The sequence below is a fragment of the Heteronotia binoei genome, chromosome 7, assembly GCF_032191835.1.
Source record: "Heteronotia binoei isolate CCM8104 ecotype False Entrance Well chromosome 7, APGP_CSIRO_Hbin_v1, whole genome shotgun sequence".
In the NCBI taxonomy this organism is placed as follows: domain Eukaryota; kingdom Metazoa; phylum Chordata; class Lepidosauria; order Squamata; family Gekkonidae; genus Heteronotia; species Heteronotia binoei.
The window spans coordinates 85,558,670-85,581,471 of record NC_083229.1 but is presented as its reverse complement, the minus strand read 5'-3'; the positions used below and the strand labels follow the sequence as shown (position 1 = coordinate 85,581,471).

General features: G+C 43.3%; 1 protein-coding gene across 1 annotated transcript in view; it reads left to right on the top strand.

The window, feature by feature from the left end:
* The window catches only part of LAMA1 (laminin subunit alpha 1), a 167,779-nt gene that overhangs the window by 78,586 nt on the left and 66,391 nt on the right, over nt 1–22,802 (top strand). Inside the window, exons 21-31 of the mRNA XM_060243976.1 lie at nt 4,522–4,702; nt 5,407–5,543; nt 10,254–10,490; nt 12,503–12,646; nt 13,112–13,291; nt 14,785–14,970; nt 15,479–15,606; nt 16,848–16,968; nt 17,071–17,208; nt 18,138–18,259; nt 18,697–18,783. Coding sequence (XP_060099959.1) covers nt 4,522–4,702; nt 5,407–5,543; nt 10,254–10,490; nt 12,503–12,646; nt 13,112–13,291; nt 14,785–14,970; nt 15,479–15,606; nt 16,848–16,968; nt 17,071–17,208; nt 18,138–18,259; nt 18,697–18,783 — 1,661 coding nt within the window. The remainder of the gene's footprint in view (nt 1–4,521; nt 4,703–5,406; nt 5,544–10,253; nt 10,491–12,502; nt 12,647–13,111; nt 13,292–14,784; nt 14,971–15,478; nt 15,607–16,847; nt 16,969–17,070; nt 17,209–18,137; nt 18,260–18,696; nt 18,784–22,802) is intronic.

Sequence of the window (22,802 nt, the reverse complement as noted above, 5' to 3'; positions counted from 1 at the left end):
ACTTGATGGCACTTTACACACAAACAATACTGTCAGGAGATGTACATTTAATGCCGCTCTTATAATGCCCCATCTTACGTATTTTTAGGAAACTTTCCACCATTCATATCTGGCTGGGAATAACATGTCTAAATTTTGCATTTTTCCTAGTTCTGTTAGACAAAAATTGGAGGGTAGTTATACTGATCCACAGGACTTTTTTTGTAGCAGGAACTCCTTTGCATATTAGGCCACACATCCCAGATGCAGCCAATCCTCCCAAGAGCTTACAGGGCTCTTACTACAGGGCCTACTGTAAGCTCCAGAGGACTGGCTACATCGGGGGATGGGTAGCCTAATGTGCTAAGGAGTTCCTGCTACAAAAAATGCCTTGCTGGTCCATAAAAAAATTCCAAATACGAAGTGTATTAGGGCCTGTCAGGACAGGGCAGGCCCTTGGGTTAATTTCTGAAATATAAATGCAAGCACTCGACACATAACACTGTGCTCGAATTTAAAAATGTCCCTTTAATTTGTGATTATAAAAAACCTCTTTTAGGTTCAACAGAATGTATACCGGGCAGAAACCATTCCAACAGTACAGGTAATAGCAAGTAATAAAAATAATAATAGGCAGCTAAAGATAACTAAGGGCTAGCTTATTAACCAAAAAAAAGTTTGCTTTTCGATTGTCAGCAGTTTGTTAAGATCAGTTCATTGTCCAAAGCCAGAAGAGAGGGAGTTGCTACTGTCTTCTGAGCTTTTATTTGGCCATTAGTTCTGTTGGCCAGTCAGGGGCATAGTGTTGTTAGCTGCCAACAAGATAATGTTTTATGCCAGCAGGTCAAGGCCACCAGGTGCATACAATTAATAAGCTGACATTTCTTTCAAACCAGGGACCAAACCTGTTAAAACTTACAGCCCGAACACAACTGATCAAAGCCATGAGACCTGTAGGCCCGATAACAGCTATTTCTTACAGGGCCAGCTGTCATATCAGAAAAATGAGTACTGGCTATTGAGTCCCCCAAAACTCTTATTCAGGCTGGATGCAGATTTAATTAGATTATGAGTTTTAACTGATGCAAAAACCTGTCATATAATTTAATAATAATATTTAATAATGGCCATTTTATAATATAAAAGCTACTAGTTAACTGCTGACTTTTATTATTTTGTATGGACTGTTTTTTGCTTCTCCATCATAGTAAACTCTGAGGCATCTTGAAAATTGTTTTGCATCCAACATTATGTAGTAGTCTAATTAACAGTGCAATTCTGAACTAAGTTACACTGTTCTAACAGTGGGTGTCGACTTGTGTAACTCTGCATAGGATTATGTTTGAATCCAGTGGCACCTGGAGAGCCAGTTTGGTGTAGTGGTTAAGTGTGCAGACTCTTATCTGGGAGAACCGGGTTAGATTTCCCACTCCTCCACTTGCAGCTGCTGGAAAGGCCTTGCAGAGGTTGGCCTTGAAAGGGCAGCTGCTGTGAGAGCCCTCTCCAGCCCCACCCACCTCACAAGGTGTCTGTTGTGGGGGAGGAAGGTAAAGGACATTGTGAGCCGCTCTGAGACTCTTTGGAGTGGAGGGCGGGATATAAATCCAATATCTTCATGTCAACCGGTTTTTGGAGCGATGCCCCTTCTTCCAGATATCAATTACTAGGCAGAGACATGTGGTTCAGAGAAACAGCTTTAATTTTCACTTTTGCAAAAGTGGAGAGGAAGACCAGGTAACAAGGCTGTCTCCCTCTGGCTAATTCGTGGTCAAGCCTGGGCTTTTATAAATTCCCGACGTCATGGGGCCCTCCCTTCCCCTGTGGCAAACAGCCAATCGAACGCAGGGGGCACAGTCTAGCTTCTACGTCCGCTGGCTCAGGCTATGACCATATCAGATACAAACATCCTATAACCATATAAGGTACAAACATCCTGTAGCATCGTTTTCCCCTTGTTTTATTCTATTAAATACAAAGTCCTAAACCTAATATAACTCTACAACTAATACCTGCCCTAATGGCCTATTTGTTAAAATCATACTGATTTGGCTTACTAAGATTCTAAAAATGCTTTTACTAATATATTTTAAACTTAACCCATAAAGAATAGAAAGCAATTAAGACAGATCTTTAGCTCTCATTTCAGAGTTGCTATGAAGCTTCAAGAGGAAATGGCCTTGCCGCAAACCACACGGACAAAGGCCGGAAATTGCTAGCAGAGATAGGTACACACTGTTTTCAGAGGAGCGGTGGGGGCTCCTCTTCTGGGTCTTAGACTTAGCGTCCCTGCTAGTTACTCATTTATCCTTCTGCTCATGCTAAATATTGATCATGCCTTCGTTTCCTAGCAAGCCTTAAAGCAAATGAGAAGCAGTTTTATTTATCTTGGATTAAAAGGGCTAACATCTATAAGGGAACAGCGAGAGGGGCTGGATCTGCAACAGATGTTATACTAGCTATTGACAAGTTTGCAATAGGAAGCAGCTTGCCCACAAACCACAGTAGGAAATTAACTTGCAGAGCCAGCTCAAATGTCAGGCAGGTGTGCTATGTTTGCGGAAAGCATGGGGGGGGGGTTCTTCTTGTTCTAAGTCTTATCTTGTTTTATATGTTTGAACATGATTGAATAAATGAAATCTTCAAATGTCAAGAAGAAGGTGGGGGCTCTCTGACTCCTAGTAGCTGAACAAGCTTCTATAGGAAACTGCTTACCCGCAAACCACAGGTGGGAGGGGGACTTCTTGCTGCCTCATCTAGTGTTGAATATATGTTTTATATAGAGGAACATAATTGAATAAATGAACATTTTAATCATCATTATTAATTTCCTAACATTCATCTTCTACTTTAAAACCAAAAAAGTTGGAAGACTCTGAAGTAGGGTTGCCTGGCTGCTGGTGGTGGTGGTGGGGGGACTTCCCTTGTGTGTGCTTTGTGCCACAGTGCTATTGCCTAGAAGTGACATAATTGCACTGGGCACGTCGTGGTGCCATAGAGTTTTATATCAAAATGCTACAGGATCCCCACAAGACGTGCCCAGTGCGATTATGTCACTTCCTGGTGATGTAATTGTGCTGGGCATGTCAGGAGCAGTCAGAGTTCTTCGGGGGTGGGACTGCCTCGGCCAGCCAATCCTGTGCTGGTGGGTTGGAGGCCCCAAGTTTGGAAGAAACCCCACCCCCAACGTGAGGTTGGGAACTCTGTGAAGAAGTGTGCAGACAGACAAAAGCTTATACCTTGAATAACACTTTGTTGGTCTTAAAGGTGCCACTGGATTCAAACTGTCTGCATAGGATTGTACTGAAGCACACATACCACACTCTCCTTTTCAAGAAGGCTACAGAAGCACAGTGTGGCTTTTTTGTGATGCCTTGAAGCATCTGCCCCACTCTTCTTCTTTGTATTCAGCCTGATAAAGTATTCTAGGAAACCTGAACGCTTGTGTTATTTTGTGAAATTTTGGTTGGTTGTGATTAAGAAAACTCCAGCTGTTGTTCTTGGCTCTGTGGTCACTGAATAGACCATTGCATGGAAGTAATTTATATGCAAATATATATTGCAGAGGTTTTATTATTTCTGACCCAAGTCTGCTTCTTTTCCCAAAGTTTATTTTTGTGAGTGTTAGCATTTGATATTTTTTCCATTAACAAATGGAATGTTTTAATGTTTTCATTTTTTGACCAACATTAGTAGTATTTTTGTCTTCTAAAAGGGCAGTGTTTCTTTGTTTCTAAATGTGCACTGAAAATTCCCAGTTGACCCCATTCAACAGTGAGATGATGATGATGTTGATGATGATGATGATTACTTTCAATTTCTACCCCGCCCTCTCCGCGAGCAGACTCAGGGCGGCTAACAATCAATTAAGTTCAAACAATTATAAATTACAATTTAAAATCAATAAATACAATTACAATACAATAACAATTTAAAACATTCTGTGGTGGTGTACATATCAATATAGGTGGGTTCTTCTATCCTGATGGTGATCTTCTAGTGAACAGTAGCTCTTTGGAGATGTGGGGTGGCAGTCCTCTACCGGTTTAGCTGTCAAAGGCCTGCCAAAACAGTTCCGTTTTACAGGCCCTGTGAAAGCTAGAAAGATCCCACAGGGCCCTTATGGCCTCCGGGAGGGCATTCCACATTTCTGGTGCTTCCACCGAGAAGGCCCGAGCCCGTGTGGAGCTTAACCTGGCCTCCTTTGGCCCACGGATGGATAGAAGGTTTTGCATCCCAGAGATGAAACTCATTTCCATTTCAATGCACTATGGTTGTGCATGCCTTGTAGCTGGAGTGAGTAGTGTGGAGAGATGGGAAGGGACTACGGTCCTTTAAGGGACCGCAATCCACACGTCTGGAATGGAGGGATTTAAGGGCACATGCATATGGACAAGGGGGCTGTACAATGAACGACTCTCAGCTCTGGACTGCTCGATTAATCGACAGGTAGCATACAATTATGAAAAAGAAAATAAGAAAGAAAGGTTTTTGTTTCAATCATGTATCAAATTTTGCTGAAGTACTTTCCTTCCTTTTGAACAGGTTAGCTATTATGGCTTAAGTACTGGACTTGGCTGTCTTCCTTGTAACTGCAGTAAATCTGGCTCAGTTGCTGAGGACTGTAGCGATGAAGGACAGTGTCGCTGTCTGCCAGGAGTGGCTGGGGATAAGTGCAGTCACTGTGCTTATGGTTTTTATGCATTCCAGGAAGATGGTTGCACACGTAAGTTGTAGCTCGTTATCTGGTTGTGGTTTCTGAAATTGCACTAGTTTTCTTTTAGCAGGGTGCTTTGTATTACACAACAGGAAAGATCACATGAGGTTGTTCAACATGTATTTGTGAAGTCCTGTCAGAAGAGTGTTATCAAAGTATATCATATACAGTTTTGTCAACAGAACAAATGTGACTATTTCCATTAATGAAATCAGAATTTGGGCTGCCAGACTGTAACTTATTCCTTTTGATTTAGAAACTATAGGACAGAGATGTCGAACTCATTTGTTATGAAGGCCAGTTCTGACAAAAATGGGACTTTGTTAACATTATCTGTTAACATTATTTTGCTAGTGTTTGAAAACAGAAAAGTAGTTGGCTTAGTATTGCTCAACATGAAAATAAGCATCAGAGGAAGTGGGGGGCAATAATGGGGAAGATAGTTAAGCCAAATGACATGCTGAGTTTGTTCACCTACTTGCAAGATAACTTATGGATGTGCAGAGCAATGTGTCTAATGGCTTAGGAGACCACATCTAATATCTGTGCAGATACTGTAAGGAACTTGTGGAAAAGTACTCATTTTTCTATGGAAAAACTTGGAAAAGGATCCCTAATTAAGGTCACCAGGGATAAGGAACAACGTTATTAGAACAGAGATGCCTTTAGTCTAATAACCAATGACATAACATGTTTCCTGTTTCCCTTTTCAGCTTGTAACTGTGCTCATACTCAGGACAATTGTGATAGAGACTCTGGGCAATGCATTTGCCCACCTCATACTGAAGGAGAAAAATGTGAACTCTGTGAGGAAAATTTCTGGGGTCTTGATCCAGAAAAGGGATGTAAGGTAATATTGCACAAAAGGATGCATAGAATTGTGGACATTTTTCTTTAAAAGACTGTAGCATGCTTGCTGTGTTTCCAGTTGGTTCTCCTGAGTGCAGGAAAACAAAAACGTTTTCTTTGTATCTAGAGCAACCAGTTGCCTTTTCATAATTTCATTTAACCACTGATCAAGCCAAGAATGTATTAAAGTTCTATATTACATAACGCATAGAGAACTCTGGTAACTCCAAGTTTTGCTGTGAGATGTTTACTTGGCTTTTCCTATGTAAGTTGGTGTTACCTTCCAGGGCAACTTATTTAGTAAGAATCTTATGAGAATTCAGTTTAGTCGTGGATGAGATTTGGTTACAGAGACTTGTGGAGTAGGAATGGGCACAAACTGGGAAAACGTGGTTTGGTTCTGTTTGTGCTTTGTGGTGTGCCTGGTTTGTGAACCATGGACTGTCATGAACTTTTTGGTGCTAAATGAACCAGTTTGGTTCATGAGGTATATGGTGCTGTAGAATGCCACACCCCGCCTGACATGATAGAGACACCTAGCTCAAAGGGAATCTCCATCTGACTCTCCTCTGCCTGCCATCCAACTTTGGTGAGGATTGATTTACAGAATTAAAGTTACACCACCTCTCCAGAAGGTGCCCCCAGGAAAGTGCTTTCTTGAGAAACGACAGTGGCAGGTTCAGAAGTACATAGAACAGATCCTGTGCAAGCTAGAGACACCAAACTCACAGTGGATATCTGGATGACTCTCCTCTACATGCCATCCAAGTTATGTGGAGATTGAATTTATGGGGTCCAAGTTACGGTCCACAAAAGAAGTTGACCTCATCTTCCATTGTTTCCAGTGGAGGAAATAAAACACAGCAAAAATGCAAGGACAACAGAAGCCTAGCAGAACAGAATCAAAGTCCCCGAGAATCAATGCAGTAGAAACTGAAGGGGAGCATTTTTGCAAGCCCAGCAGAATCAATGCAATATGCCCAGCAGAGCATTGTAAACACAACAGGACTAAGGTGAAGCTAGGAAAGTACTTTGGGGGAAATGTCAGACACAGGTTCAAAAGTGTATAGAATTGACTTCCTGCAAGCTACACAAACCAAACACACAGAGAACCACACCCTGTTGCCTGCTCCTCTACAATTTCTCCAAGTTGGGGGGCAGATTACATTTCTGGGGTTCAAGTTATGTACTTCCAAATGCTTTGTTTGAAAAAACAGCAGCAATTACAGGAGTCTATGGAATGCCTCAGGAATAAGCCAGTAACACCAAACTCACAGGGAAACTTCACGTGGGCAGACCCGCCCCCCTTTCCCCCAGTCTCTGAAGGCAGACTTGGAATGACATAAAGGCAGACATGATGAGACTTCTAACAGGGGCTCATCAAATGGTGCAGAAGTGTTTCCAAAGTGTGGCCCCAGGATTGGATAACATGGGAGGAGGGACAGCTGCTTTCTGACACTGGGCTGGGAGGGGCCACAGAGGGGTGTACTCGAGGCAGGAGCAGCAACAGGAAGTTATGTGGAAGGGGAGGATGCTTCCCTCCTCTATATCACTGCTAGTCTCCTCCTCACTGAAGACTGTTAGTTGGTCTCTGGGCATTGCTAACAACTTTTTTTTACCTCTGTGGGGAGCCCCAGGAACAGATCAGAGAAAGGAGGATCTAAGATCCCTGGTAATGTCCTTCTAGGGACAGACTCCAGTGGACTGGCAGGATGGGTTTGGTGCTTGGGGATGAGGGCCTGCAGTATGGGGAATGGAGGACATCTTTCCCTATGACAGTACCCAATTTTACTCTCATGGCACAGAGGGGTCACAGTCAGAGGAGTGAGAGGGTATAAAATGTGGGTCCTCAGCCAAATTACCCAGCAGCTATAAGCCCCTCTGATCAGCATGAACAGAGAGACAGGGTGGCTCAAAGCCCTGAGTCTACCTAACACACCCAAACCCCAACAGGGGAGAAGAGTTCACAATTAAAATGTGGGTTCTCAGCTGAGGAACCCACTAATTAAGCCCCTGTGAGCAGATAGATGAGCTAACTCAGAGCCCTTAGTCCACTTAACACCCCTTCCATGAACTTCATTTTGGGAATCATGAACTGGCCAAGATTAATGACAAACTTTAGTTTGTGAGCCATTTCATGTCTGTCCCTACTGAGGAGACTTGTGGAGAAGTTGCGTGGAGACCTTACCAAAGCCTTGGCAATTTTGACTTACTACATTTTGCTGAAGGGGATTGTCTAGTAAAAGCAGTGTTACCCAAACTGAATCCAAAGAAGCTTTAAAAAGTGGTCTAGAAAGGAATAGCATGGGACCTTGACCTACGTATACTAGGGTGGATTTCAGTAGTGGTACCTCAAAGTAAAATTACAAAGAAAGAGAGTGAGAGTGATTTTAAACAAAAACAAATAGCTTTATTGCATACAAAATAAAGTAAAATAAGTAAAAATGTAAAACTGGGCACGTGAGAATTCCCAAAGCAACCACATACACACACACACCAACAAGAGGGCATGCTTATAAAAGGTAGGAGGAAGGAAACAGGGAACATTTTTTAGGGAAAGGACATACAATATGAAATCTTGGGCTTGAGAGGTCCAAGGAGCAGAATGAGGAGCCAGCTAATAATTTTAAAAAGCCTTCAATACAGTTCCAAAGGTGTTCAGGTCATGGGAAACCTGGCACACTTTTCATTGACCTGGAATGGGCTTTTTTAAATGGGGAAGAGTCCCATAGCTGGATGTGGAAACCCACTTTCCCAGGAACATGATTGGTCCAAGATAAAAAGTTCAAATCTCATTGGCCAAGTGAACCAGATTTGCAGTGCCATAAAAGTTTGGGTGAGTCAAGATAGCTTCTGAAACAGGATGGAGGGTAAATTAATGACTTGAGTGCCCTTCTTGATTGAGTAAAAAAGGCAAAAGAGAAACTGGTCATTGGTTAATGTAATAGCAACTTCCTTGGGCAGGGCAGACACCTCTGGGATATGCTATGATATTCCAGTGTTGAAAAGTCTTTTGTTACTGAGAATGAAGTGAGGTCTTATTGTTACTGAGAACCCTGCGTTGGAACAGTTTGTGCTTAACCATTGTAATGACAGCACACCCTAACTCTCTTGGGCTTTCATAGATGTACCCAGGTGCCTGTCAGAGACTTTCCAGGTTTCAGGTTCCCTTGACACTTAGGCAGTAAAAGGCTGTGCCTCTAAAAACAACCAAATCCAAAATAATATGGGGACTCCACTAACCAAGGGGGTCTTGGCTGGAGTAGGAGGCAGGAGACCCCAACCTTTGTAAACCTGCAGGCACCTTTGGAATTTTGATTGGAGATGGTAAGTGCCACCCCAAAATGGCTGCCATAAGAGGCTTCCTCTTCATTTTGCAAAAGAATTGTACTGCAACCATGCTGAATACATGAACCTCTCTTATTCAGAGTCTACCTATTGGTTGGTCAAGGTTATCTGTATTCTGGTTGGAAATGTGCTTCAGCCTCTCTTAGGACAGCAAACCTGGAAAAGAAAGCGTGGAGTTTTCTCCTGAACACTTATCAGTATCCAAATCCAAATTTGGGAACATTTACCAGTATATTCAATTATGCTACAGTCCAGCTCCCCAGACTCTTAAGGCAAGAACAAAGCTCCTTTTCTGTGTGTTTGGCATAAGAAGCTCATGGCAATAGCTGATTAGGCCTGAAGCAGTAATGGAACTACATACTAGCTAAGGAAAATCTAGGTACTTACCAGTTCTCCTGATCCTCCAGTGATGGTATGGTTGCCAGACCCCTCGTCCAGCCAGGGGATCCCAGGTGGCCAGCAGGGGAAACCCCATCCCCAAATAGGGATGTTGTCATGCGATGTCTCTGAAGTGATGACATCACTCAGAAGTGAAGTTATTGCATCACTGATATTGCATGACAAAGCTCTGGGTTCTGGGCAAACTTTATGGTTCTGTAGCAAAACCCCCATGTTTTTGCCCAAACCCTACAGCATCACATGCAATGTCAGCAATGTGATGATATCGCTTCTGAGTGACCATATGTGACAGAAGACTGCTGGACTAGGTCCAGAATCCCCCCACTGGCAGCGAGGTGGGACCTGGCAAGCTTAAGTGATGACATCCAATAACAGCCCTTGCCTTGCAGTGGCCAACTTTGTGAAAAGCTTGGCAGACATCATGGAAAGTAGTGGGTGCAATGTTGGGGAACCCTGAATTAAAGTCAGGAAGTACCTATGTTTTCTTAGCAAGGGGAATGGTTGGATTTTTTTGAAGGAGACCCTTGCTAATTAAACTCTCTGTACTGAATGATTTTAACTATTATGGGCCTGTGGCAAATATGCCCCTTGGACAAGATGCTTTGATCGTGGTGGCTGTACAGCTTCTCCCCAGGAAGGCCTTGTGTCTGGTCAGTCTTGAGAAAAATACACTGGCTGCTGATTATTGTTTGGGTCCGATTCAAAGAGTTATTTAAAACTTTAAACAGCTTTCAGTCAGGATACTTCTATATAAACGTGGCTTCTATATGAACGTGTTACAATTTCTGTTTTGTAACCCCCCCACCACCATTCAGAGTTGAGATGGTCCTTTTTTTAGCTGTAGTACCTCAGCTTTGGAACAGCTCTCTAAAGGTGTATTTTTGGCAGCTGATGACTTTTTAAATAGCTTCTAAACTTGACAGTTAGAAAAATTTAAAATTTCTTGACATTTTTCTCTTCTCAGGAATGCAGTTGCAGTGCTGTAGGCTCATTCAGTCTTCAGTGTGATCTGTTGACTGCTCAGTGCCAGTGCAAGGATGGCTATGGAGGAGACAACTGTTCTGTGTGTGCCTTGGGATACAGAGACTATCCAGATTGCGTTCCTTGTGACTGTGACATACGTGGAACCACAGCAGACACATGTGATCAAAGTCAGGGAGTCTGCAGTTGTGAAGAGGACACAGGTGTCTGTGCTTGCAAGGTAGAGCTTTCAGATAAAATAATTGCTTATTTTTCTTTGTACATTTTCCTTTCTTATGGTATAGTTTCCACCTATGTGTGATTGTGCATCAGTTATCAAAACTCCTGCAAAATAAATGGATTTTTAAAATGTGCAAGTTTAGTCAGGCTTCCTGAAAAAGCTAGTGCATTTAGATGAAAATTATCACATAAATGTGAATAAGGTCTTTCACACTTCACCCACCTTTGAGTTGTCCCTGCTGTTATTGCAGTTTTGACTATCATACTTTCTTTGCATCCAGTTCACACTCACTTTTGCACTTTTTCTCAGGTTTTCCCCATCATGGTTCTTTCCATTGCTCACAGTAGATTAATTTTTCCAGGTCCCCTCCCCCCTTTTTGCACATGTGCTGGGGGCTGAAGTGAGCCAGCAAGCTCAAAGGGGCTGTGTTAAAGACCAGACACCTCCCCTCACTTGTCACATGAGGCTTTTACCTGTCTCTATACTGATTGATGCTCTCTTTTCCCATGATAGAATGGAACCTCTGATTGGCTTTCCCTCAGATTTTGATTTCATTTACCTGTCTTGCATTAGATGAGCAACCAACTGCACCATGCCACAGCAAGGATAATGTCTGATCAAACTTACTTTACTCTGGTAGCTGATGCTTGTTTTTGAAAGCAGCCTAAGATTGTGCATTACTTATCAAGGAAGTACCCACAGGAGGTATTGCCTCTTGTAGTAACACTACAGAAATTCAAAAAGCAAATCCACACACTGCAAAAATGATTTTGAAAATGCCACCCAAGTATCTGCATACTCTCCCTGTAGGCATGGATTTGTTGGGATGCCTGGAAGGTTGTGCTGGAGGCCATCCATATCAGTCAGCCAGTGACTTTCACTCCAAGTTAGTATTTTGAACCTGGGTCTGTCCAGGCCTTTTCCAGACCTAGTTCAACACTATTCCACACTGCCTCCCAGAGCATAGTAGTTTATTCCAGGATTAATTTCAATATCTTTCTGTATTGTCTGCACTCCCTACTCAGGGAGAAGTAAGCTTCTGTTTAGCAAAGTAGGTTTGAATGTACCCTTAGATTAAGCAAGTATAATATTGTTGTGTTGGTGTAGTGGAGGTGGAGCGGCAATCAGGCCAGATAATAATAGGGTAAGAAGATTTTGACGGGGTTAAAAAATGAAAGATGACAGAAGATATGAAGTTACATCCCAGAAGGTTGGATTTTAGGATCAAGTTGAGAGTGCTGTGAACCTGTGGTAGTTACAGCAAACAAAGGTTGCAGGCAGTGATGAAACAATTTCTTGTACATGGGTATGCTACCTGGAAGGTGTATAACATTTTACTGAGGCCACCATGGGCTAATTATGAATGTCTACAGATGACCCATTCAGCTCCATGACACTTACTAGGATAACTATCCAGTGACGTACCTAGAGTATTTGACACCCAGAGTGTGTGTGGGGCTACAGTGGGTCTTTCTTCTAAGCACACAAAGGATCTAGGCTGTTAGAAAGGAAGGAGTATCTGTCAAAGGAGGAAGGAGGGGAGAGAAAGCTTTGATTGGGATTTTTTTACAAAAGGTAGGGAATGTGTTTGAGATTTGGTAAAGGAGACCTGTTCAGCACCTGGCTCAGAGAGACGGTCGGGGTGTTTCACAAACCCCTTCCAACCCCAGGAACTTCCCCAAAGAAGAGCAGACTTTAAAAATAAGAACATTAAGAGGAGGGGAAGCTAAATTGAAAGAGAAGATACTGTTTATGTTATCTAAATGGCAAGTCCTGGGTGCCAGAATGCATTACCTACATTTTGTTGGTGGGAAGGAGTGGGGGTTTTTTTACGCCACGATCCCCATGCCCTCTTACTCTAGAGTATGTACTGCCTTACTGCCTGCACCCAGTGCAGACCACACCTACTGACCTGCCCATGGTATACTGCTTTAGTATCTTAGCAATGAACACTATCTGTAAAATATTCAGATCTGAGTCTAAATATTCTTGATGATTTATTTCATTACCAGGACAATGCATTTGGATTGCACTGTAGTGAATGCAAAACTGGAACCTTTGCTCTCCATGCTAGTAATCTTTTGGGATGCATTCCATGCTTCTGTTTTGGGATGTCAGACTTTTGTGTAGAAGTGGAAGATCATGTGAGAATTCCGGTTAGTAAAGCCATTTCACATTCTATGTCTAGTTATTTGTTCTGTTCCATTTTCATTTTGTTTCATTTGGTCTACAAGCTGCTTGATCTCATTTTATTGGCCCAAACGTTAAAACCTTTTATATAAACTGCCTTCGCCCTTGTGAGTTTACACCATTCTTGCACACCTTTTGTGAGGACTGGTGTAAAAGCTTCTCTCACTTTTCTCCTATCTTGACCTTGTGACTATCCCCATCTGAAACATTATCTTGCAGGCAAACAGAAAAGTGGACAGAAAACTGAGCACAAAAGAATAACCATCGACCTTCATGAAACATACATTATATTTTTCTTTGACTATAAAACACTTTATAAAATTGCTTCCAAATATTACCTACCAAGAAATTTCTTGAAATCTTGCTGAATTTGAAAATATAAAATATGTTATACATTTTATAATGTTAGATGGTTTACTTTGGCATTACAGATAACAGTAACTCCAGAGCAAGATGTTTTGTATGTAGTCTCTCAAAGTAACTTCACTGGAACGAGCGAAGGTGTGTTTTCCCAGTTTCCTGATATTTTGATGGATGCTGCAACAGTCCGACAACATTTGAATACAGAGCCATTTTATTGGAAGTTACCTGATCAGTTCCAGGGAGACCAGGTAAGCATACGGAATATTAGAGATCCCCCCCCCCCCCTGTATTCTTTGGTGAAGAGTCTAGCACTTAGGTTAGGAAACTTGCTGATTTTTGGGTCCCAAAGAAAAAGTATATCAGAAAATTCAGTAGAATGAAGGATGAGCACAGTTGCACCTTTAAGATCAACAAAGTTTTATTCACTGTATGAGCTTTTGTGTTCATGCACACTTTTTCAGACCAACATGGTACACACCTTAAAAAACAAACAAACCAATGTTCATTATTTAATATTTACAATAATTTGCCTCATATGTTTGTATGCTAAATCCTAAAATGTTTTAAATATACTTTAAATTGTGTCTTTTATAACTAAACAGTAGATATGAGTCTGCTTGCATGATATTTGATTAGAATGAGCAGGGAACTCAGAAGGACTTGTGTGGTCACTTCATTTCTCCCAGTGCCCCTATCCCACACTATTTTCTCTTTCTCTTATCCTGGCATCCCCCTTTTGCTACTGACTTCTCTTCTTCCCACTTTCTTTTATCTGCCCTAAGCTTTCAGCTTAATTATTCACTTCCTTTATAGCCCATCTTCCCAAAGCATCTGAAATCATTCTTGTCTTCTCTACTTTATTCTCACAACTCTGAGAAGTAGATTAAACTGGTAAAGAGTGATTTGTCCAAGACCTCTCAGAAAGCTTCCATGGCAGTGGGGGTTTGCTAGTCAGATATGTTAGCTACTATACCACACTGGCTCTCAAGTTTCCTTCCTTCCTTCTGCCGGCAGCCTATCCTTGGGAAAAATCCAGCCAAGTTGCAAAAGTCATGTGTGATGGCTTCTACTGGTCCTTGTCAAGTTAAGCAAGTTGTGTGGAGGTTATTGCCAGTTTCAGGCAAGTTGTGTAGCAGTATCAAAGCAAGGTCTCCCCCCCCCTTTCTTTCCAAGAGAGGAGCCTCAACCAGTGGAGAAAATAGAGGCTTTGCTCTGTAGGTAGGTAGGTAGGTAGGTAGGAAGGAAAGAAGGAAGGAAGGAAGGAAGGAACTTTAAATACATTCTTCAAGCCACTGTGGAGAAGTGATTTAAAGAAAGAAATGCCTTCTTCAAGTCAGTTGATGGGGTGGTGGGGACTTCAAAAGCCACACCATATGTGTGAAAGAGCTACATGTGGCTCCTGAGCCACAGTTTGGCTACCCCTGGTATAACTGGTCCAAGGTCTCCCAGTGAACTTAATTGCAGAGCATTGACTCAAATCCGGGTTTCCCAGCTCCCAGTCTGAAACTCCTCTGATTTCTGCTCTTTCTGCTCTTCAGTTCGTGAACTTCAGTTCAGAACAAAGACAAAGTCTGAAAATCAGTTTTCAAAAAGAAAATAGGAAAATACAGCTTTCCTAACTTTCAGCAAAGCCATAAGCTCCTTTTGATCTAGGTTTTAATGAAATTATTTAAAGAAAGGACAGTGTATAGTGTGTGGGTTATTTTTTGCCAATAAATGTTATAATTAATTATCCGAGCAGCTCATGGCCTATGGTGGAAAACTAAAGTATGCAGTGGCTTTTTATGCTTTGGATGGCACTGGAACTTCAAACCTTGAACCACAAGTCTTGATGAAGGGGGGTTTCACCAATAAACAGATCATCTATGTGGACATTCCTGCTCCAGGAAATGGTGTAAAACAAGAGGAAGAAATACTAATGGTGGAGGTGAGATAAACTGTATCTGTTAGATGTACAGTATCAAGCTCTTTGCATAAAAGCTTCTATACATTAATTTCTTTGTTTCTGTCAAGCCTTGAAACTCACTGAGCATTTGTACCCTGAACCATTTACTGCAGGGGTTCTCAATGTGTTGCCAGTGGGTGCCATGGTGCCTGCTGACACCTTTCTTGGAGCCCACCAAGTGTTGTAGAAAGTGGGTGGGATTAAGTTGGGCTTTTTGAATTCTGAGCCATTGTGACTGGGGTAGAAGCGTAAGACATGTCTCTTCTCACATCATCTTCTCCCCTCTCCAGCCCAGGTAATGACATTATAGCAAGGTATGGTTGAGACCTTGGGTTACTTGAACAATCTTGATCTTCCTGTCTAGGATATGAGCTAACACACATTTAAAGAACTGTGGGAGGTTTTGTTTGTTTTGCTATGAGGAGGAGCAGTAAGCTAATACTGTTTTTTTCCATTCATAAAGTTATTTACATTGCTTTTATTCCTTTAGAATGTCTGGAAGTACTTTAATTCAGTGTCGTCTGAATCAGTTTCACGTTCTGACTTCATGCTCGTGCTTAGCAATGTAGAATACATCCTTATCAAAGCTTCATATGGCCAGGGATTACAGCAAAGCAGGTAAAAAATTATGCTTATTTTGTTTAGGAACTTATTTTTTATTAAATGTGTTACAATAATAAGGATGTTGATTTAGTATAGATGGGACTCAAAGGCTTGGATTCAGCATAGGATTTCTGCAGTCAGAAGGGGCTTCTGTCTGCGAAACAACGTTTTGTCTCCTTCCCACTGCTCCACCAAGTGCCCCTTAAAATGCTTCTCTCTGAAAACCACTCTCAGGAGCAGCATAGGTGAGAGTCAGGGGTCTGCAGTTGTAGAGGGGAATCAGCTACAATTGCACCCTACCCACAGAAATACTCCATGGAGCCCCAAGGAATGTACCTCAGAAAAGCCATCCCTGAAAATCTGGGAACTTTTCACATCAGTTTTCTGTGAAGCAAAAAGACCTGCATTTGGAAATGGAAGTTGGTAAAGCTTTTATACATGTGAAGGACTACTTATGTCTGTGTGGAAGTTCCCCTGGTATGTACCTTAGATAGTTTGCTAAGAAATTGGTGACTATATTAGAAGAATTATGACCCTTGGCTAGAGAGTGGCCAGTTGCTTGTTTTATCCAGATATTGACATCACTGTGTATAGATCATCAGTACAGCTAAAATACATAGGAAATTAGTATATACAGAACTCACATATAGATGGGACTTAATATAGATTGTTGTCTGTTTTGCGGAGCCCCTCCTGAATGCTATCAAGATCACCTTCATGACATTTCATGGCTTTGCTTCTGATTTAAAAGTACAAAACCTAAGCTTTGCAATTGAGATCTGCAATATAGTTTGGTTAGTGCAGAGTTGGATAGAGATGCTCTTTGCCCCCTTTCTTTCTGTGTCCCCCTCCCCACTCTGGAACAGTGTTCCTGAAAGTCAGATATTTTTGGGAACAGTGGGCAATGCAACGTGAGCAGCTGCAATGTAAAAGGGGAATCAGCAGAATTTACTGCTTTTTTCTTGCACAAATGGAATATAAGCTCATGCTGATGGGGGCAATTTTTTGTGATTTCCCCATTTCAACAGTCCATTTCCACTGCGCCTCATGTAATGCTGTTTCCATCTTGTATGAGCAGTTTGGGGGATGGTTGTACAAGGGGCTCATGATTGTCTGGATCTTACCAATCTAACCTGTATCTAACCTTAGCCCAAATATTTGGATAAGGTAACATGACCATTTGAAAATACCCAGTGTTGTAGCCTTGGGTCACTTCTGATTTATTAATATCCTTGTTTAATGCAACTGTCTTGTAGAATATCCAATGTTTCCATGGAAATTGCCATTAAAGCTGATGAAATGACTTTGGTTAGGGAAACAGCTCAACTTGTTGAAAAATGCCTGTGCCCTGATGGTTATGCAGGACTCTCATGTCAGGTATGTTATTTCCCTTTACGTAAATGGTTTAATTCTGATTCCTGAAAATGCTTTAAAAATGCAAGTATTCCTTCACTTTTTTTTCCCTTTCCCTTAATCTAGGACTGTGCACCAGGGTACTACAGGGAAAAATATGAAGACAAAACATTAAAAATATCCTCCTTGCTGATCCCACCCTGTCTGCCATGCCAGTGCAACAACCACAGTGAGACCTGTGACCCACAAACAGGAGAGTGTTTGGTGGGTACCCCCCCCCATCTTGTTTGGTTTTGTTATAGTACCTCCCCATTTAAAATAAAGAAGTGAAGTGAAATCTTGAATAATTACTTTTTACTCACAATCAGTGACATTTTGTATTAAAGCCGCTGTATACTTTGTTATATTAATTGGTGGGATTAATCCACTAAAGCTTTCATTTGAGATTTTGATTGTACATGGGTTAATCAATAACAGGGGTGCCTTGAATTGCCCTGAGAAAATCCATGGCCTTTCAGAAGCCAGAGAGAACCAGTGCTGCAATCTAGAATATCCTTGGCAATAGGGGAAAACTCCTGCTTCCACCTTCGTTCCCAAAAACATTAGACTCTGTGGTGGGGTATCCCTATCATACATCCCAAGGATTTTTCAGATTTCAGACACTTTTCTTTTTCTATATAGGTTCAAAGGAATCGATTAACCTGAAAGTTGGGCATTCAGTTTTGATGACAACTCTAGTCTCTTAGCATTATGAAAGTTTTGTTCTTTTGAAAAGGATCTTTGCTTGAGCAAAGAAATATAGATCTCAAATAAGAACGGCCCAGCAGTATTAGTGTAAAGATGTTCAGCAGGTATTCAAGGCACAACTCTTAACTGTTCACTGTATGCTTGAATAGTGGTGATGGAAAGTGCTATCAAGTCACAATTGACTTATGACAACCTTGTAGGGTTTTCAAGGCAAGAGACATTCAGAGATGGTTTGCCATTGCCTGTCTTCACGTTATGACCCTGGTTTTCCATGGATGTTTCCCATTCAAATGCTGTCTAGGGCTGACCCTGCTTAGGTTCCAAGATTGGGCTAGTCTGGGCTATCCAGGTCAGGATCTGTAAGGGTGTTATGTGTTTGCTGGATGGAGTGCATTTATAAGCAGCTTGTTTTTCTATTAAATTATGTCTGACTTTCTGTTTACTAGGGTTGCAGAGATAATACAGCTGGCGGTCGCTGCAATGTTTGTGCCACAGGCTATTACGGCAAAGTGACTGGTTCTATCAATGATTGTTCTCTATGTGCTTGCCCAAGAATTAGCCCTGGGAGGTATCTAAAAATGATTAACTTTGATTACTTTAATAATTACTATTGTTATCCTTGTTTATTGCCTGGTAGTACCCCAGCAATGATGAGAACTGTTCCACTATAGTTCTAGGGATTTCATAATTTGACTATTTAAGGAATTATTCTTTTATCAACCTTCATGTGAATAGTAAAGAAGATAGATGGTGAAATGGATAATCTGGTGGTTAAACACAAAGATCATTCAAGAAAATGTTAATTGTGAATTGTACTTGTATACAGTCTTCAGGTGGAGTCCTCATGCTTAAAACTTTCTACAATTGAAAAACTAGCATGTCAGAGGTTAGGGATTAGCCTTGCCTAATATTAGCCTTATATACCAGTTTTCTGGATGAAGTTGACTGTTTCCATGGGAATGTAGGAATTGCCCCTAATTATTTTTCATTTGTTGTTTGTTCAAGTTTTAGTCCAATATGTGTTATGAAGGATTTCAATGATTTCCACTGCAGTGCCTGTATCATGGGTTACGAAGGACAATACTGTGAAAGGTGAGCTGTCTAGACCCCTATGGAGTTTGATAACCACTGACACTGTGATTTGAGCTCTGAACAGTTTCTGCACACCCCTATTTCTATTTTAAATTGAAAGAATAAATGGCATAATGAGATAATGTATCATGTGGTAGGGTCCTAGCTTTTTTATTGGAGTGTTTCAGGACACTTAAGGCCATGCATGGCTTTCTTGGAAATAAGCCCCATTGAATTCAGTGGAATTTCTTGTAATACATCTTATTGCACTTCATGATACTGAAGCCAGTTTTTGAAATGGCTATCTGCTGGCCACTTAGAAAATAGCCAACATTGGTTCATTGCTAATGCATAGCTAGTTGTTTCAGTTCTAATATAAACCTTGTTGAATAGGCTTTTCTTCCTGTGGTTTTTCAGATTCTTTCCCAACATCTTCAGGATAGGCTACAGTACAGTGTAGGGTTATTAGAGGTGTGCAAAAAAAAAATAAAATTGGAAAAAATCGGATTCAGAAATATATGGGGCCAAAAAATTCAGAATACCGTATATTTCTGAATACCGGTACTCGGAATAGCCGCATATACAGTAGATGTGCAGCTATTTCCGAATATACGGCCCCATTATACCCTATGGCCATTGAAATCAATGGCAAAAAAGGGTGTATTGGAAGCCGCCTGGAGGGGTTTGAGGGAGAGCCCCCAAGTTTGCAGGGGACCTGCAGGGGACCCTCCCCTACAAACCCCCCAAGTCCCAAAAAGATTGAGCCGGGGGTCCCATTCCAGGGGCACCCAAAGAGGGTGCCCCTATTTCACCCTATGGGCCATATATGAACATATATGAAGCTGCCTTATACTGAATCAGACCCTTGGTCCATCAAAGTCAGTATTATCTTCTCAGACTGGCAGCGGCTCTCCAGGGTCTCAAGCTGAGGTTTTTCACACCTATTTGCCTGGACCCTTTTTTGGAAATGCCAGGGATTGAACCTGGGACCTTCTGCTTCCCAAGCAGATGCTCTACCACTGATCCACCGTCCCATCCCCATTGAAATCAATGGCAACATAGGGCATAATTAGAGGCTACTGGGGGGCAGGGGGTTTGAGGGAGGGCCCCCAAAACTCCTGTACCAAACCCCCAAGTCCCAAAAAGATTGGGCCAGGGGGTTTCTGTCTTTGGGCTCCCCAAAAGGCCCATTGCCACCAATTCTGGGGAAAGCCCAATTAGCCACTTCCTCCACTATAATTGCTGTGGGGAAAGTGGCTCTGGCCAGAGGGGGGTTTGAGGGAGAGGCCCCAAAACTGCAGGGCAGCTTCAGGGGACTCCCCCGCATGCAACCCCCCTGGCCCAAAAAGACTGCACCCATCTGTGGGCACCCCAAAAGGAAAACTGTTCCCAATGGTGAGAAAAAACAAATTAGAGCCACTTCCCCCACTGTAATTGTCGTGGGAAAAGTGACTCTGGGGAGCAGGGAGTTTTGAGGAGAACTCCCCAAACTGCTGTGCAGCTTCAGGGCACTGTCCCACACAAAACCCACAAGGCCAAAAAAAAATTGGACCAGGGGGTCCAATTCCTGGGGTACCCAAAGCCAAACCTAACTTCACACCAGAGAATCTCTATAGGACCCAAATGCACTACATCCATCTATCTACTCTATGAACCCTGCTAGCCTGGAACCAATATAAACCCAGTTGCCAGTGTCACTGCCACACAAAACACAATCTGCTCAAGGTCTGCGCTGCAGACCTGGCTGCAGCAAACCTAGATGCCAGCTCTTCAGCCCTGCCCCAAACAACACAACTCTGAAACAAGAGAAGCGGTGGGCCACACCTAGCTCCACATCATTCTGTATCTGACACAAAGCAAGAAGCATTTAGACTTACCTTGAGTGATGGATAGTTGGCTGGTCCGGGCTCTTTTGCATTACCCAGGGTGCACCACGAGGAGGCGAGCCAGAGTTGCACCCCAAATGAGGAAGATCGCTGGGAGGGCCTCAGATTGTGTGAGAGGAAGAGAACCATTCCTTCTCTCTCAGCTCAGCAGCAGTACGCCAGCTATCACTGTCCCATTAGAGGGATCTCAGCATTGGTATGGCTGCTGGCTGCCTGTCATCATCACTGGCACCTCCCTCTTTCTTCCTCCTGCCCCTGAAAAAAAACCTGTCGGTTACAGTTGGGGGCTGCAATGACCCTTTCACTATTATTAGGCATGTGTGGATAGGGACTGGGGAAATTTGGATTGCTTTGCAGATTTTAAACCAGCATTCACTTTTGGTTTGGGGATGGATGGTGGGTGGGGGGGTGCACTGCCAATCAATTTGTGAGTGAGTTTTTGGGCTGTCTTTGGACTCTAGTCTATGTTTAGTGGGAGAGCGTTTTACAACCACCTTCCAAGTGTGGGCCAAGAGAGGATGCAGGCACAAGTAGGTGCTCACTTCATTCACTCTTGAAGTTTACGATTGGTGAGCTGAACGGAGGCAAGTTGACCTTCAGGAAGACCAACTGCTCAACTGTCCAGGGTTGCAGGCGATTGCGATGTGGGCAGACAATGTTGCCCATGTGCAAAAAGACATGCTCGCTCTGCATGCTCGTCGGTAGGCATGAGAGGAACACCTTGGCCACGGAGGAGAGGACCAGCCAGACCCCCTCCTTCGTACCCAGTAGTCCAAAGGAGACGTTTCCTGCGACTTGTTGGGCTCCGAAAGATAGTCCCTCACCATCGCAGCACCCGTCTCCGCTCTCAGGGGCCTACCACTCCCAGAGTGGCCAACGAGCCACCCGATGAGTGTCATCTCAGGACTCTTTGTGGCGTGAGGCTGGTGGGAAACACTGGCTAGCTGGGGAGGTTGGGGATGAACAGCAGTGGAAGTGGCAGATGAGCCGCTTCCACCCCCCTTCTCCTCAGCTATTGGCACTGGGCCCACCCTGAGTCTGCAGCACTCGACCTTCTGGAAGAGCTTGTCTCACCAGCGATTGAGCTCGTTGGCTTGCTTGGCGATCGTGCCCTTAAGGCATGGGTCTAACATGGTCGCCATCATGTAGACCTTATACTGGGTGAAAGTCTGAAAGCGGACCTTGAGCACTTCCTGCAGCCTAACAACCAGGGCCACACCACTGGAAGAACGTCTGCACGGCCTTGTGCTGGCACTAGAAACAAGGCCAGGTCCTCACGGGCCATGTGAACCTTGGGGACTACCAGTGAGATGCTCGCTGTGTCAGATGAGAGCATTTCTGTGTGGGCCTTGAAGGCCCAAGAACCTCTACAGTCTGAGAAATGACCACCCAATCCTCTTAGGTGAGATGGTTCTCATCCCAAAAGACCCTTGTCTCAGAGACAAAGCATCCAGGGCTGCTCTCTGCTCCATCATGCGCTCCAACATGGCACAGGTGGAGTTCCAACATGTGCTGATGTCACCGATCAGGCAGTGCCCTGGCACGCCTGTCAGTGTCTGTTTCTCAAGCAGCAGATATGAGTCCATATTGCTGCATGAGAAGTGACCCGTGATGTGCCGACACTTTTGGAGCAGAAGTCGGTACTCATGGGTCGCGGCTAGATACCGACGATCCTGGCTTTTCGTCTGCCACCCCCACCCTGCAGCTCACTGGGTTGCCACCAATGCGCAGTCAGGGAGATACCCCTCAAACGCATGTTGGGAGCTCCAGATATCTGAGGTGAAATGAACAGCCCCCCCCCACCCGGGCAGCACGGGACAAATGCGCCTTCACCACAGATCTGGTCACCCTGAAAACAGATGGCACAATGATCCTGCTAATGATGGTTCTAGCAGGAACTTTGTACCAGGGCGCCAGGTACTCGAGCAACCCTAGCACCCCAGGATTCTCGACCACTGAAAATGGAAGCCCATGGGCAACTGACCTGGCAAGGTTCCAGGCGATCACCCTCCTGCCGTACCTGATTCCTCCTCTTGGCACACAGGCTTCCGAAGGCGGGAAAGGAGGCAAGCAGCTTCCCTGAAGCTGCAGAAGCTCCTTTCCCGCCTTTTCCATGGAGTTCCATATACAGCTCCCATATTATGGCTGCAGATT